General features: G+C 41.2%; 2 protein-coding genes across 5 annotated transcripts; one reads left to right on the forward strand and one right to left on the reverse strand.

Annotated features, from left to right (window-relative positions):
- Positions 1–1,634: 1,634 nt before the first annotated feature.
- On the reverse strand, positions 1,635–2,707 carry UQCC6 (ubiquinol-cytochrome c reductase complex assembly factor 6). Of its 2 annotated transcripts, none has more exons than XR_014619331.1 (2): positions 2,570–2,707; positions 1,635–1,982 (listed from the first exon to the last, which is right to left on the reverse strand). XR_014619331.1 is itself a non-coding variant. In XM_084305972.1 (2 exons), exons 1-2 carry the CDS (start codon positions 2,656–2,658, stop codon positions 1,887–1,889), a joined length of 204 nt encoding a protein of 67 aa, XP_084162098.1. In that variant the 5' UTR covers positions 2,659–2,680; the 3' UTR covers positions 1,635–1,886. The 2 variants fall into 2 exon arrangements, 1 of the variants encoding a protein (XP_084162098.1); XM_084305972.1 differs by having other exon boundaries at positions 2,551–2,680.
- TDG (thymine DNA glycosylase) lies at positions 2,657–16,349 on the forward strand (the record flags this gene model as incomplete). Of its 3 annotated transcripts, none has more annotated exons than XM_084305969.1 (10): positions 2,657–2,772; positions 4,458–4,606; positions 7,242–7,471; positions 7,973–8,042; positions 9,416–9,551; positions 9,644–9,726; positions 9,813–9,907; positions 11,448–11,619; positions 11,909–12,037; positions 13,674–16,349. In XM_084305969.1, the coding sequence occupies 10 exons, from the start codon at positions 2,657–2,659 to the stop codon at positions 13,811–13,813; spliced, it is 1,320 nt and encodes a 439-aa protein (XP_084162095.1). In that variant the 3' UTR covers positions 13,814–16,349. The 3 variants fall into 3 exon arrangements, with proteins under 3 accessions (XP_084162095.1, XP_084162094.1, XP_084162096.1); XM_084305968.1 differs by having other exon boundaries at positions 13,671–16,338; XM_084305970.1 differs by having other exon boundaries at positions 2,722–2,897; positions 13,671–16,142.
- Positions 16,350–16,404: the final 55 nt, after the last annotated feature.

The following is a 16,404-nucleotide window of genomic DNA, read 5'->3' on the forward strand; positions in this document are numbered from 1 at the left end:
TGAGCCTAGTTAGATGCCTTCTGCTAGATTGTTTAAATTTCATGTTCTGTGCCCAAATGAAGTCTTTTACTGTTGTTGCTGGTGGAGGGGTCGTTGAGGTGGTCTCTGATCCAGCAATATTAAGCCCAGGCTGCAGCCTAAACATCCATGGGGGCAGGTGAGAGCAGGGAATGATCTCATCCCACCTCAGCTGCTTTTTTTTGCAAATAGTCGCAAGAGCTGTGTGAAAGGGGAGGCCTGTAGACATGCAAAGGGGCTACAACCTTTTCCCTAGGAAAACCAGTTCCAACTTAAGCAGGTATAAAATACCAACTTCACAGCTGAAGTAGATGTAAAAGTATTGTGCAATCATTTCTAGACACCTGTGTTATTACAAGAACTCCACGTATGCTGCCAGTAGCAATTAGTGAGCTTTTTGTTTCCTTATATGAATCATCTGCCACCCCATGTTTTCTCTTCCCAAGCCCAATGGGAGTGAGATTTGAGGTTGAAGCCTGTGCCTAATCTGGGTGCCTTTGTCAAGGGAAAGCAATTCCTAGCCTTCACATGCTCTGCTGCAGACTGTGCAAAAAGTGGTTGGCATGCCATCCTTGTCATGCCAGGTCAGCGTGTATCTTCTTGAGTTCCTTGTGCAAGAAACTCAAGAAGTTCCTTGAGCCTGAGCCCTGAAAGGTAAACCTGCACTTAACAGTACCTGCACAGAGTTGGAGGACAAACGATTTTGCTGTTATCTGCATGTATTTGCTCCATTTTAACTAATACAATCAAATAGATTTCCCATCAGTAATACAGATGAACCCAATGTAACTGCTGTAACAGCAGTTAACCAGCATTAGTCCTGTACAAGAAGAGCTGCAGTAAGGAGTCTTTATTTGTTCATGCCATAATTTACTGCACTAGGTTCTGTATTATATAAAACAAAACATCTTGTTGTAGTATAAGAAGAGGGTAAGTGCCAACAGTCAATGTACTAGAACCCCCAGAACAGACACTCATAAAGCTAATGAGTGTCAATAAAAGTTTGATTTTTTTTTTAATGTTTTTACATGCTTCTCTAGCTTCCTATGCTTGCTCATCAGCTGTTGTGGTTTAACCCTGGCAGGCAGCAAGGCACCAGACAGCAGTTACCTCACTGGCCCCACAGGAGGGGGATGAGAATGGGAGAGGTAAAGGTTAGGAAACTCAGGGGTTGAGACAAAGATAGGTGGGTAGGCCAAGTAAAAGCTATGCCCCCAAGCAAGGCATTCAGTTGCTGCTTCCCCTCAAGCCATTCACAGGAAAGCAGAGGTCTGGCACAACAGCTTCCTGGGAAGACAAAGGCCATCACTCTGTTCACACATTTCTTTACCGTCCAGTTTTAAATTTGAGCACATCACAGGGCACAGGCTGTCCCTTGGGTCTCCTCCCAGCTCTGGGTGCATCCCCAGCCTCCTCACTGGCAGGGCAGCATGAGAAACTGAAAAGACCTTGCCTCTGGGCAGGCACTGCTGCAGCAACTTAAACATCCATGTTATTGCTGCTATTTTAATCAAAAATCCAGAATGTAACATTATGTAAACATCTATGAAGAAAACTACCTGTACCAAAACAAGGGCATCATCTGAAAAGCTTCAAACTCCAACAGACGTGGTCAATGTGAGTTCACACCTTTTATTTTGGAGGATATTTACACTGCAAATCAAGACTAAAATAAAATCATACACTCTTTGGTAAACGACTGATTGGATTTTTGACAGTATTCATCACGCATTTATTTACAAGATATGCCGCCTGTAAATTCTACTTTGGTGAAACAAAAAAGCATAAAGAATATTTCATGTGGATTGCTGCAGTCGAGACTGCTGAACAAATGCTTTTATCAGTCCTAGTTTTCATAACATAAGTGGTCAGTGCTGGGATGTTTCAGCTTTGCTTGATCTTGCTTTCACACCCAACAGTTCTGTTCTCAGCTCTCCAGGCTTAGGAGGTATTTCAGGTATACTCTGTTAAAAACAGAAAGACATCAGTGCTGTACCAGAAAAAAAAATAAAAAAAAAAATAACAGAAACAGCACATTAACATACCTGTAAGAGGTGGCATTATATCCAAATTGTCATTACATCTCCCTCTTTTTTGAGCAGAGTATAATTTTTACAAGCAAAACATCTTGAAAATCAACCAACCACCTTTTTGTATTTTGACTTCTATTTCAAAGTAGCGAAACGCACGGAGTGAAAGGAGGAGGAAGGCAGCGCAGGCTGGTGAAAGGCACCGAGCTGCCCTTTGCCGTTTGGGGCAGCGAGCTTGGTGTAAGGAGCTTGGTAAGGAGCTTTCCTCCTTAAAAAATCTTGCTAGTCTAAAGGGATACAGATCACTCTGAATATTTACCTCTAATAAAGTTCAGATACTCAAACCCCGTGTGTCCTTCCACTTCTCCCTGAGCAGCGGGGCTTGTATTTTGTTGCAGCTTCTATTTTGACACGGCTGCGAGTTCTCAGGCCTCGAGGAGCCCGAACTGACCCACCCCAAAGCCCGGCCGCCCCCTGCCCCTATACCCCCCGCAGCACTCACGAGGTCGGGCCCGTAGTACCTGTGCACCACCTCGGCCCCCGCCAGCATGGCCAGCAGGCTGGCCGCCAGCGTCTTCAGGTAGGTGGGCCAGGGCACGCCGGCGGGCATGGCGGCGGGGCGGGGAGAGGAAAGGAAAGGCGAGGAGAGGAGAGCAGGGGAGGAGCAGGATGCGCGTCAGGGGGACGGGGCCGCCGCGGAACCGGGCACCGAGACCGCTTCCAGGTCGGGCGGGCGGCGAGCGGGCGGCGGGCAGGGGGCGGCGGGCAGGGGGCGGCCGGCGCGGACAAAAGCCCCATGGCCGCCGGCGGCGCTCCGGGGCCGGGCGGGGAGGCTGAGGAGCTGGGCAGGTAGCGCCGGCCTTCCCTTCCCTTCCCTTCCCTTCCCTTCCCTTCCCTTCCCTTCCCTTCCCTTCCCTTCCCTTCCCTTCCCTTCCCTTCCCTTCCCTTCCCTTCCCTTCCCTTCCCTTCCCTTCCCGGGAGGGGACGCTTGGTTTTTCGGACGGGCACCGAGAACAAAGCGCCGGGGGTCCCGGGGGCTTTCATCTCCTCAGCCCGGCTGCCGTCCCCTGTGAGGCCTCGCGGTTAAAGGGAGCTTGCCCGTAGTGGCAGTTCCTTCACGGGAAGGGGATTTTGTTCATGTTCCCAGCAATGAGACGTGCGTGACAAGGAGACATCTTGGCAGAGGCCGCCCGTGGCTTAGACGCCTTCGTGTTGCTCTCGCTTCGCGTCTCTCTCGCTGCTCTGCTCTGGATTTAGGCCGCTATGAACCAGGCTCTTAATCTCTCGGCTGCGCTTTCCTATGTAAACCTGGAAATCTGCCTTGTTGGGTTCAGTAACCGCATCGGTATTTTACATAAAACGCGACCGTGCCGGCTGCTGAGGGCTGCGCTGTGCCCAGCACATCTCCTGCCACTTTGCCAGGCAGCCCCCCAGAAACCTGGGCACTAAAGTTCAAATTTATTCTCCCCGATTCAGGGCAAGTCCTTGGGTCGCAGTTGGTGACCTGATGGCACACCTGCGGGCTGCCCCAGCCTAACTCTGACTGACAAGGGGGTTATTAAAGATTATTAAATATCCACTGCACAACAGAGGATGACCCCTTCACATCACAAGGGCAGCCTTTGAGTTATTTCTGTACACCTAAAAATTATTTGATGTTTTTATTGAATAGCTTTCATGAAAATATTTCCAGAAAATTTACTGTTTGTGCCGTCTGCTCGATGTATTTGTGTTGCCGTGTAATTCACAGGCAAAGCGGCTACGTAGGCACAAGGGAATGATAGCATGAAGCAGAATTTATTTGGGGGTGAGAGGGCTTTGTATGTGTCTAACAAATATGTGGAACAAAAAGCTGTAAATAGCAAGATGTCTGTGTGCATAGATGGAGATCGAATCCGTGTGTGTGAGCATCAAATACAAGCAATATTTGTGTTAGGATCCAGTGTGGGATAACTGGACAGCATCTGCCACGCTCTTTGTTAAAGCTCTTTAATAATCTGCACTGTAACTGATGATTTGTGTACTTGTAATTTTCCGTAGCCCGAAATGATTCATCCCTCCATTCGTTGTCACATCAGATAAAGTAACCGATGTAGCATTAAGAAATCGAAAAGTTGGGAAACTTTTGGAAGGCCAAAGAGTTTCAACTCCATTCTGTTGAGAGTTGTTTGGTAGACAGTGGGGCTGGTTAATGTGTGCTGCACGCTGCTGTTTTCCAGTGTTAGGGGAAATCTCTGTGCTTTCAGAGAATTGGACTGTTAACGTTGGGTGCAGTGTCACCTCCTATCTGCTAAGCAGCTGGGCTGCTTAATGCATTTGCATAATGTACTGCCTTGTTAGTAGAGCAGTTGTATCACTAAATTTCTAAATTGTTGATGACTTACGTCTTTTTTTTTCTCCTTTTTAAAGATACTACGCGTACCTTCAGCAAGCTCAAGCTTTTTACACGTTTCCATTCCACCAAATGATGACAGCGCCGCCTAACATGGAAATCATGACTGAGCAGCCGACTGTAGAGGGCACGCCAGAGCCAGAGTTAGCTCAGGAACCTCCTAAAGGTAGTTTGACTGGGCCTACACTAAGTGAGCAAAAATGTTAGGAGTTGTTGGAAAAAACATGCGTCTGTATTGGTCTCAATAAACAGCTTCCTTAGAGCTGTTGGATTTCCTTTCCTTGGTGCTCTTTGAGAAAGTATTTGGTTAATTGTATTCTTCTAGTAACATTTGTTATCGTACAAGGAAAAAGCTGAGAAGAAAACCCTGGTCATAGTATTCACATTGTTCAGTCTCACAAAATTATCTTGTTCCAGGAAAATCAGTCTTTTGCTTCGGTGGGTAAATGTATCATTTTTAGCTGACTTTGTGGGTTTTGGTATTATGTTAGAGAAGGAAGATTTCTTTTTTCCAGGCTAAGGTGAAATTTATTTATTTATTTCTAATTTCTGCCAGAGAAGTACAGTATGATATTGTTTGTTTGAAATATTTAACTGGTGGTTTAGTCTGTTGCAACCGCAAATACTGAATTGCTAATAGACACTAAGGTTTGTTTGTTTGTTTCAGCGAAGCTTATTTAAACAAATACAAAAAATTATGGAATCTGTCCCATGTATGACACAAGTTCTGTGTTTTATGCACTTGTGCGTTGCCTTTCTTTTCTCTCACTAAGGATTTGTAGAGTTAGATTTCACAGTAACCATGCCAAGGAAAGAAACCTTGTTACTCTTATGCCTGCTGTTTACCACTTAAAAAGGCAGTGGTTTCTGCCATGCTTAAATTCCGATTCTGCAGCAAATATGAACGCAGAGTTTAGTCTTGCTTTTAACACCTAGGTGGTCAGAGCTCTCTGTACCAAAGCAATACAGCAGCCAATTCATGGCAATGACATTGCTTTCTTACGTGCATCCTTTGAAAAGCTTCGGTTTTTCTTTGTTAGTCGTAATGCTTGGCCAGGTGAAATCCTAGGAAGGAAGCTCAATTTTTAAATAGATGGGACTGCTGAGTTCATTCACTGCATTACTCACTGCAGTTAGCATGCATCCCACCTGCTGTATGGTAAGGCTTCTTTTGCAGCTTTATTCCTAGAATAACGTGAGTTACCACGAACACAGGGACTGTACTTTCAAGTATTTTTAGATGACTTCAACCTCGTGTTATTAAGCTGTTCACTAATATTTTTGCAAGAATTGGAAGCTGAATAAAGCCTTGGAAGGCAGGGCTTGCAAACTTACCAAATAGCTGTTAAATCTGCAGGAGTGTGTATGAAAGGCAAAGATTTGATGTCCAACTACGTGCTGTGATAAAAAAGGAAAATGTTCAGGATTGCCCTCTGAAGGGCTGCCCTGGCATTGTGGCCAGGCAGTTCATCTTTCGTGGCAGTGTCTGGTTGGTAGGTGTCTCACCAGCTTGAGAATTAGGAGAATTTATCCTGCCTCATTTGAAATACTTTAACTACTCTGAGCTGGATGACTCTCCTGCATTTGGTCATTACATGAAAACCTCCTAGTTCTTCAAGGGATAGGAAAGAAAAGCTGCTTGTATGCCTCACCAAATCTGCACCTTTCTTGTCTTTCCTTCTTGTGACTCTCCTGGCTGGAGTACTGTTACTACAGCTTTCCTAAGCAGTTGCTCCAAGGGTGTGGTGGGAATTTCACGTGGCTATTGTCCTGCTTCTTGCAAGAAAGCTGACTGCAAACAAAAACAGCCCCCCAAGAAGTTAGCAGGCTTAGGGCAGTGCCTCAGTATCAATCGTATTTGTTTTCTGAGGGAGAATGTCATCTAGAAACTGAAAACATGATGAAGTCTCAATGTTAAATTAATAGATTACTTTGGCTCTTTGCTGATTGCTGCCAAGTAAGTTTCCCTGTTTTCAAGTGGTGTTCTGCAACTTGACATTATTAATGAACAACGATAGAGAGTGATTTCTAGGTTTGTGTTGTGACTATTACCTGTGCTGTTTCAATCTCCAAGCTTAAGGGACCAGAAGACAAGGAAATTTCAGTTGAGCGGGTAGTGACTACTTTATATTTGAATTTTGTAAATAAAAATTGTTTGGTGTCACTCCTTCAAACTGAGACCTATAAACTCTCACACATTGCCTTGCCAAATGATGCAATGGGCTGTACCTGTTCTGTAAATGATAAATTGTGAATAGCTAATGCAGTGCTCAGTTCCTGTGTTTGTTTGTCTGACAAGTTTATACCTTACACTGTAGGTAATATTTGAGACCTGTTGCTCTTGGTGTGCAGTTTGGTTTCTTTGATATGTAATCCATAATAAACATTCGTATTTGGAAGCTGAAGTGTGGATTGTAGGCTATAATTTAGTTTAACATTGCTTGGAATGCAAAGATTTCATGCTCCGGCATATTCTCCAAAAGAAATGAAACTATTTCCAAAACATTGTTGTTTACATGCTGTATGCAACATAACCTAGCCAAGAAATTATTCTTTGCTTGTATCCTAAGTCAGTGCAGTTGCCTGTAAATAGAGTGTGTGCCTGTGGTGCAGAGACACACAAGGTGGCTCCGTGCTGAGCCTGGAAAACTGAAATTCATCTGGTAATTGTTTAAGTTCTTAAATTTTGAAGACAAATTTTTGTTTGATTTCTTTTTGTATTCATGCATTCCGTTCAGTCTGTCTGAATGTCCATGCTGCAGCATTTGAAATGTACAGAAAATATATTTGCTGTGTTTCAGAAGTTAAAAAAGGAGGGAGGAAGAGAAAAGCCAAAGCAACTGAGCCAAAGCAACCCAAAAAGCCTGCTGCTAAAAAAGAAAAACCAACTAAGTCAAAAGGAAAACAGGAGAAGATCACAGATACTTTTAAAGTCAAAAGAAAAGTGGACCGCTTTAATGGAGTATCTGAAGCTGAACTTCTGACCAAGACTTTACCTGATATCCTGACCTTTGATCTGGACATCGTAATAGTAAGTAGCTCACAAAGACCTGGTAGAAATGCTCTGCGTTGTCACTTGCAGTGGTTGTGACTTACATTCCTCCTGCATGCTCATCTGTATTACTTATACAGCAAGATCTTGCAAGATAAAGTATCTGAACTGCTTCCTGTGTGTATAGCTGCTTTGCATTTTCTGTTAAAATTAATAGTAATATAATTCTGATTTCTAAGAAGTCTAAGGCTTACGTATACTAAATAGTCATGGAAGACCATTACTTGACAGTTTACTGGAAGTGCTACACCAGTGGTTATATAAAACACGCCACGAGCTGCTCCTTTGACATTGTACCTCTAAATGAGACCCTGCTCTAAAATTGTCAATTTTTTGTACTAGTGATGGAAGATATCAATAACGTGGTTTTGTTTATTGACTTCAGAGAATTGAATAAGCTTCCTGGCTGTAACTTGATGACATTTTTGACTAGAAAGCCATGTTCTAATCGTTAAAACAGACTGGTATCTTGCTTTGTAGATTGGCATAAACCCTGGCTTGATGGCAGCTTACAAAGGACATCATTACCCTGGACCTGGAAACCATTTTTGTATGTTTTTCATTTTCCTTTCTTTTTAACTATTTCCTTATGTTTTTTCTTTTCCTGTCTTTTTATTGAACTTGCAGAGCCCTGTTAGAACTTATGGCACTTTAAACCAGTTTGGTTTTTTTTTTTTGGGTGGGCAGCAAGATTTTGCTTCTAACACTCAGAGATTGACTTAAATGCTGTAACTTTCTGACAAACAGCATACATAAAAAGGAATAAAATAAAAGAGGAGTAATCGGTGACTTTCAATGCAGGTTTAGAATTGTCAGGTAAATGCAGTCTAACAGGTTATATTAGTAAATAAAAACAGGTTATATTAGTAAATAATTTCTTAGTGTGTTAGTGTGCAATATAAGGAATAAAAAATTCAGTTTCTAGTGCTTGACTTAACAAGGGTAAGTGAGTAGGCATCAGTTTCTAATACAGGATACGACTACATGCATTTTCCCCAGAAAGTATTTCAGCAAACCCTTTTCTTCTTGCATTTACTCATTTCTGCTGAACAAGCTTTCTAACTTAAAAAAAAAAAAAAAAAAAAAAAAAAGCAACAACCACTGCCTTTCCCCAGCAGGCATATGTATCTAGCATACCCAATTCTCCAGACAGTTGTGTTTTTTTTTCGAATGTGTTTTTGCATTTAAGTAACATTTTCTGCAGCACGTTCTCATACCTGAACTCTGTTGAAATACTCTGGTTTGCTCAGTGGGAGCCCTTCTACCTGTGGTAGTAGGGAGTTCCCCGTAGGCTAATTTGCAGCCCTGTGATACTCCAGCCAAAATGCTTCGGGTATCCAGCAGACCAGTAAATCAGGCTTGGTTATTTTTTCTAGTGTTTTTTACCAAGAAGCAGGCCAGATATACGTGCTCTGACAAATCCAAGCATCTGTAAGTTTCTTGGATCATTAAGAACTACCTGTGCTTAATTTGTCCTTAAGAGATTGGCGCTGTACATCACACACACTATACTTTTTTTTTTACATTAACTGTTGATATAAGATGTTAACACATTCTGTTGGAGAGGGCCCAGCACAAGAAGCAATTACAAAGATGTAAACCAAAACTGTTTCTCCTTACATTTGCCAGGTCTTTCCCTTAAAATCCGTATTCACATTCATACCCTTTCTAAGTGATTTACAAAATGTGAAGCTCCATACTGAGCTTCTAGAGTGTAAGTCTGCTTTCCATACCAGTGATCGTGGTGAGGGAGTCTTGTTGCTCACAGGGCATTTTGTGTCCTCTTGGAATAGGTGAAGTGAATTTGGTCATTTTAAACTTATGTAGATAGGGCAATAGATGTTTTTGTTGGTGGTGTGGGTTGGTTTTGGTTTTGTTTTTTGTTTGTTTTTAAAGGCAAATACATATCTTCCTACTTCTCAGGGAAGTGTCTCTTCATGTCTGGTCTAAGCAATGAACAGCTGAACCATATGGATGACCACACCTTACCACATAAATATGGCATTGGGTTTACAAACATGGTGGAAAGGACAACACCTGGAAGCAAAGACCTCTCCAGGTAGGATAACACAGGAGAATGTCACACTTGTTAATGAATTAATTGTTACAATTTTGAATGATTTTTATTTTTTTTTTTACCTTCTCTTTTAGTAAAGAGTTTCGGGAAGGAGGGCGAATTCTGATGCAGAAATTACAAAAGTATAAACCCCGTATAGCAGCTTTCAATGGAAAATGTGAGAATCTTAATTTTGAATGAGTTTGTTTTATCAGTGGCTTTTCTTTTTTTTGTCTACTCATCCCATCATCTTCTCATTTTTAGGTATTTATGAAATTTTTAGTAGAGAAGTTTTTGGAATAAGAGTTAAGAACTTGGAATTTGGATTGCAGCCACACAAGGTGCCAGATACAGAAACTGTAAGTACTGATACTGAAGAAAAACAGCAGAGCACTCCATTTGGGTTGTTTCAAAAGCAATGAAATCTTAGGGCTTACCCCCGCTTACAGTAATGTCAAAGTTTGACCAAAGTACAAGGAATGTGAAAGGCTTTTACTTGAACAGCGAAAGTGGGATTGGGCAATCTTCAGACACATCTTTCATACAGCTTCATCAGACTTGCAGATTTTATTTGGGAAATTGTGTATGATGGCTAGTAGGGTAGCTCATTCTCTGAGAAGTATTTAAAATATGAATGAAACATGCATGCCCTTGTAACCATCATCTACTTTCATCTGATTATCTGTGTCCAATTCTCTGTATGCTGCCGCTGGGCTTTGATACTGAACACGACCGTGGTGCTGGTAGTGCTGCAGTAGGGGAGAAAGAATAGCAAATCCATCATTGTGCTGTTCCACACTACAGCACTGCTGCTCTGGGCATGCCCAAGCACTTTAATCAGACTCAGTCTTCATAAGCTGATTTGCAGCTTGAAATTAAGTTGGACACTTAAAGTACAACATCTTGATGAAGAGTGCATTAATCATAGACATCTAGCGCTGGAAAATACCTCATTCATCACAGACATCTGCTGCTGGAAGGTATCTCAAGAGACCAGCTATGTATCATCACAAATAGGTTTGTTTAACCTGCTCTTACAAACCTCCAGCAAAGTCAATTGCACTGCCTGCCCAGGCAGCTTATTCCGAAGCTTCATTGCCTGTTCAGTTCAAACTTTTGGGTTGTTTTTCTTTTTCTATCTATCCCAAATTACTGGTGCTTCAAGTCTAATGGCGGAGTGTTACTGTCGGAGTCTAAAGGGCTGTTGGCGATAAAATGCTTCCCTCTTAAGTAGTATTTGTAAAAGATAAATAATCCTGTTTACAAGTACTTGTTCAGAAATTCTGCGCTGTAATAAATGCACTGGATACAATTCCTTCTTTCTGAACTAACTTCAAGCCTTTAGAAAGGGCTGTTGGCAGAGACAGAGACACTTAAATTGGCTTCACCCATGCTGACTCCAGAATTTCAAACCCTGGCAAGCATGATGCAGACGTACTTGGCCAAGAAGCAAGGCTAATTAACCCGTGATGCCTTTCTCACTGGGGTGGGGATTTTGCATACTAGCACGTACTCCTCTGTGGACTTCCCGGCTCCAAACTCCACTTGCTCAGAGAGCTCTGTCGTGTGCTCCACTCTCAGGCATACACTTGTAGATTTTAAGTATTGTAACACACACTTGTACTACCTCTCCTGCAGCACATAATCAAGTGGTGAAAATTGTCCTAGCTTCAACAGCTGATAATCAACCTCTGTCTTTAGGGCAAGATGTTTTGCTGGCAGGGAAAAAAGAAGGGCTTCTTTTGTCCTGTCCCAGAACCACCTTCAGCATTAGCTGACGTTTGTACAGAGGTTTAAAACAATAACATGAGCTTAACTGTTGAGTTGTTCTTGATGCAGGATATATTAGCTAATAATTCAGGGAGCAGTAATGCTATTTTTCTTGTTCCGTGTCTCAAGCTCTGCTACGTTATGCCATCATCCAGTGCAAGATGTGCTCAGTTTCCTCGTGCACAAGACAAGGTTCATTATTACATAAAGCTAAAAGACTTAAGGGATCAACTGAAAGGCATCGCACCAAACACAGAGGTGCAGGAAGTGCAGTACACATTCGACTTGCAACTTGCACAAGGTATGGTGTTTATTTTCTTAGTGCTTTATAAAGGTGTAGCGTGACATACAGCTAGCAGATGCACAAGCAAAAGGAAATTAAAAAAAATCATGTGTGTGGGGGGAGACGTATCATCTACCCTAAATCACGTGGTATAGAACTAGAGATTCTGCTCTTTTTACTGCAGCTTTAATTATCTAAGGAGAGCTAGAATTACCTTGTAAAATGCGTGGCTGTTTGTTCAAATGCTCTCTTATAAAAATGCTCTGTGATTTTTATTCTTAATACTTGAACTCTTCTCCTTCTGCAGAGGATGCTAAAAAGATGGCTGTCAAAGAAGAAAAATATGATCCAGGTTATGAAGCAGCATATGGAGGAGCTTACTGTGATCGTGCACCATATGAAAGTGAACAGTGCAATTTCTCTTCAAACGGAACTGGTAAGGAGTGGTGCTTGGGGCATTCGGTCTGTAAACCATTATGTATAGCTTTTTATTAACATTCCATACACTAAATTTTCTACTCTTTCAGCACTTCCACAACTCATACAATAAAGTATAGCATCAGTTAGACTCTTATGCGCAGTCTTTCTGCGATGGAGGGGGGAGAAAAGCCATTTTCTCTATTTAAAGTCATTTATCTGCAACTTCTAACTGTTCTAAACTCTGTCTCCCAGGATGTGACAGACATCACTAGTGACTTACACAATCACTGTTTTCAATTGCATTGACTTCTGTATAAACGCACCATGTTCTCCAGACAAAAGTTTGTTTGTTTTTTTTTCATTCCTAAGGAAAGCGAAGACAGAGAATGGTGAAACAGATAAAATCACAGTACAATACAAAGTACAACTGAGATTGTTCCCTTACTGGTGGGGTAGATGAAGGAGGAATATTTGAATGGTGTCATCCAAATAATGTAATGTGTTAGGATTGCTGGTGTAGTGACCATACAGTTTGCCTTGAATAACATGAAGACAGACTACTATTTTTACATTATGGGTGGGAAATCACCAAAACCCAGACCATACGGCAGTTTGGTATTCTTCAGCTTTTAGTGTGGAAGTAGTTTAAGAGTGGGAGAAAAACAAACTTCCACTATCTGTAGGTTTTCTCTGCTTGAAGTTCATGCAACTTCTTGAGTAAAGTGTGATTTTTAGTCCTGACACTTTTGGAAAAATAGCAAGTAAATAAAAAAGGAGCAAATAAGAACAGAATGAAGAATGTAGTGATATTGCTGTAATTAAGAAGTTGGGAATTTTACTTCCCAAAATACCACCAACTGTAATTAAAAACTTATGAAAAAGAATGGCAGAGGCCTTTCTAAACTTAAAGAGGGCTTATAAAGAAAAAAAAAATGGACAAAGGAGTGGTTTTAAACTAAAAGAGGGGAGATTTAGGTTAGATGTTAGGAGGAAATTCTTCGCTCAGAGGGTGGTGAGGCACTGGCACAGGTTGCCCAGAGAAGCTGTGAACTCTGTGAACCCCCATCCCTGGAGGTGTTCAGGGCCAGGCTGGATGGGGCTTTGGGCAACCTGGGCTGGTGGGAGGTGTCCCTGCCCATGGCAGGGGGTTGGAACTGGGTGGTCTGTAATGTCCTTTCCAACCCAAACCCTTGTATGATACTATGAAGCAGTAACTGTCACCTTCATCTGAAGTCATGAATTTTTAGTCCTAATCTCATTTATAACATCAATTGAAATTACATTGTCTACACTATTTTGTCAAAGAGAATGTCCCTTAGAGAAGAAGAATTTTATTCATAGGAAACACTGCAAAATAAGTATTCTTCTAAACATTTAGACTCTTAATTTACCTATACACCACCCTTAAATTCACTCTTCAAAGAAGATATGAAGAAAATAAAAACTGGGGAGAATGATGTGGAAGTAGACACTCAACGGAAATAAGTTGGAGTCTGAATAGGTAGCTGAGAAGTAGAAGGAAAGATGGAAACTGAAAATGTCTTTAGGGGTAGGGACGTTTGGGGGGGGTGTTTATTTTTAACTCTTTGATTTAGTTGATAGGATCAACTGTATTTTTTTAACTCCATTTTATTGTGTTTGTTTTCTAGCAGCAGGCGATCCACAGTATTGTGAGGGGTCATCATCCTTTGGTGAAGTTCCTAATGGACAGTGGATGACACAGTCCTTTGCAGACCAGATTCCAGAGTTCAACGCTGGCATGACACAAGAACCAGAGGGAAGCAGTGCGTAAGGGCTGTTTCTTCTCAGCTATGCATACATGCTGCAGTTTTAATGCAGTGGTGAAGATTGGTACCTCGGTTCTCCAACTGAAGCATTTTAATAGTATTTTATCTCCCTTAGTTATTTTATTATAGTCCAAAGTAAGTGTGTGGTAGGCTCAAATCAACGAACTAGGTAACTTTAAGGAACTGTCCACAAACTTTTTAAAAAAAAAGTTAGCCTTTTTTGTATATGAGTTTTATATTTAATGTATGTCATTTCTTGCAGTTTTTGACAAATTGCTTTCTCATTGTGTCAATTTCTTTGGGGCGTTAATTTTATTCCATGAATTGTAATGTAGTAGTAAGAACAGCAGCATAATTTTTATTGATGCCTCAATGTTTTGGATATCTCATGGTCCTTTTATATATCTAGAGGGGAAAATGGGAAGTGTACCCTTACCTTACGTGAAGTGATGTTTTTAATTACGCACAGTTAAACAAATTGTGCTTTTTAAACCTTCTTACTTCCTAAAAAAGTGCAGAATGTCTGCAGCTGTGAGTACTGAGTATTTTCTAGGGCAGGAATAGAGAGGTCTGTCTGTCTAGTGATTGGACCATATTCAGGGCGAATGGAGCAGAGACATCGCAAGTCAAAATGCCGGGGAGGAAAATTTGTGTCACGCAGGACAGGACCTTAAATATTCTAGCTGAGCTGTCTTAGGGTAAGTTGTTCCTATCATTCCTTCTATTTTCCCCTTAAATTCTAATGTAAGGAACTGGAATTCCTTAAAAAACAGTGGTTCTTGAATCTGTGGCATTTAAAGTCTGAGTCACTTGTATGATTAGTCTTGACTCCTGACCTCTAGCAGGAGAATAGGTTACATTGCAGGGAAGTGAAAGACCATAGTCCCTGTAAAAATATCTACAGTCATGTTATTTCTATCAGGTACAATTAGCACAGGGTGAAAGAAGATTATGGTTTAGTTGTTTTTAACATTAATTTATCTTCAATCTGTAAGACCTTAGAGGGTGTTCTTATTACTCTTACAAGTGAAAGATACTAAGGTGAAGACAAGGGCAGCTGTTCCATGAACAAGAAGTCAGCTGTTGGAACTAGAGCTCTCTTCTTTGGAACTTGCTGAAATAATACACACTTTTGGCTGATACTAGTGGCCTGAGAAAGAAATGAGAATCCGTGCTTGTGCCTAACTATCATCTTCTTTCCCTCTTTTATTATGTGAGGAAGAGATGAAGTAAAAGCAATAAGCTGATCAAAACATTCAAGTTTTGATGATCTTATGAGAGAAGGTGCTTCACATACTTGAAAAACAGATACAAACAGTATCTCCACAGTCCATGCTGGTCAGAAATTCCTGTACCAGTCTTATCCTTTCCTCACAGCCACTGACAGTTGCCATGCATTGAGTGTAAGTAGTTGGCATAGATTGTAATCCTGCTGTAACATCTCTCACGGAGATCACACACTGTCACCCTGCTGTGAGGCAGGCATGATGTTTACAGTTTTCTTCCCAAATTATGTGGCTTAATTCTGAGCGTCTGAAATCAAGAAGCGTGCATTATGATTATGTTGATTAGCTCCAGCATAAAGCTGTTCGATATATTGTCAAAAAGGTATAGGGTTTGTCTTGTCTGTTATTTAATGTGTACTGTATCATGTATTGCTGTTTACATGGACATTTTCCTGCAGGTGCTCTAAGTATCTCGTATCAGGGACTTGTTACAATTCAATTTTATTTTTCAGCAACATCAGAAGCGTGTAACTAGCACTGCTGATTAGGTGGTAGAGTAGTACGTAACTACTGTACTGCTCTCCTGTTTGATTTGAAGGGAAAGGTCTCTTCTTGACCAGAGGCACCTACTAGATTATCTGGGTGTAAAATACAGTTAAGTATATAATGACCGTTTCACTAAATATTGCAATTTCTGTGTACTTCCTCAGAACTGGTGCTCTTTTCATTACAGTAATACAGAGGTTCATAACCTGTCTTAAATCTATCTCTGTTTCACAATAAAATCAGGAATTGTATCGCAGTGTCTTTGAATATGCTTTTGCATCTTGCTAGCAGTGCTCTGAATACACTGTGGTGCAGTCAGACCGTACTACATACACAAGTACAGCACTCTGCAGAGAAACACGTCAGAACAGTCACCATGCAACTGAACTCTACATATTAAAAGGCTGCACAAGTTTTATTTTGGGGCTGTTTAATTGGGGCTAGTAGACTAAAGCCACCTTATATGTAATATTGCAAGTATTTCCTGTGTCAGTTTTCTGCCAGCAGCTACTGGAGTCTTATTTATAAAGATCTTGCATTAAAGCACATTGTCTGATTTCACCTCTGTAAATATTTAATGAAAGTATTTCATTGTCAAGTAAACTTGTTTCCTCACCTCATTTGAAAGTCAGGATAATCTGAACTGTAACTAACTCTCCCACCTCCCTCTCCACCCATAAGCCCTCAAAACTGACGGTCATTTTATGACAATATTTAAGAAATGCTCAGTTTTCTAAAATCGGTTAATTACACAGTTTGGCATGTTGCTTCTCAAACTATTGCATGCTGCAAAACAAAGTATAAATGCATTAAGTGTTTTCAGT

The sequence above is a fragment of the Netta rufina genome (genome assembly GCF_964035555.1).
Source record: "Netta rufina genome assembly, chromosome: 1".
NCBI classification, from domain to species: Eukaryota; Metazoa; Chordata; class Aves; order Anseriformes; family Anatidae; genus Netta; species Netta rufina.

What these genes read in the sequence shown, in the direction of transcription:
- UQCC6 (XM_084305972.1), bottom strand. Translation starts at nt 2,658, where the DNA reads ATGCCCGCCGGCGTGCCCTGGCCCACCTACCTGAAGACGCTGGCGGCC. An exon ending in GGTACTACGGGCCCGACCTC is followed by an intron (nt 1,983 to 2,550) that starts GTGAGTGCTGCG and finishes TGTTTTTAACAG; the next exon opens with AGTATACCTGAAATACCTCC.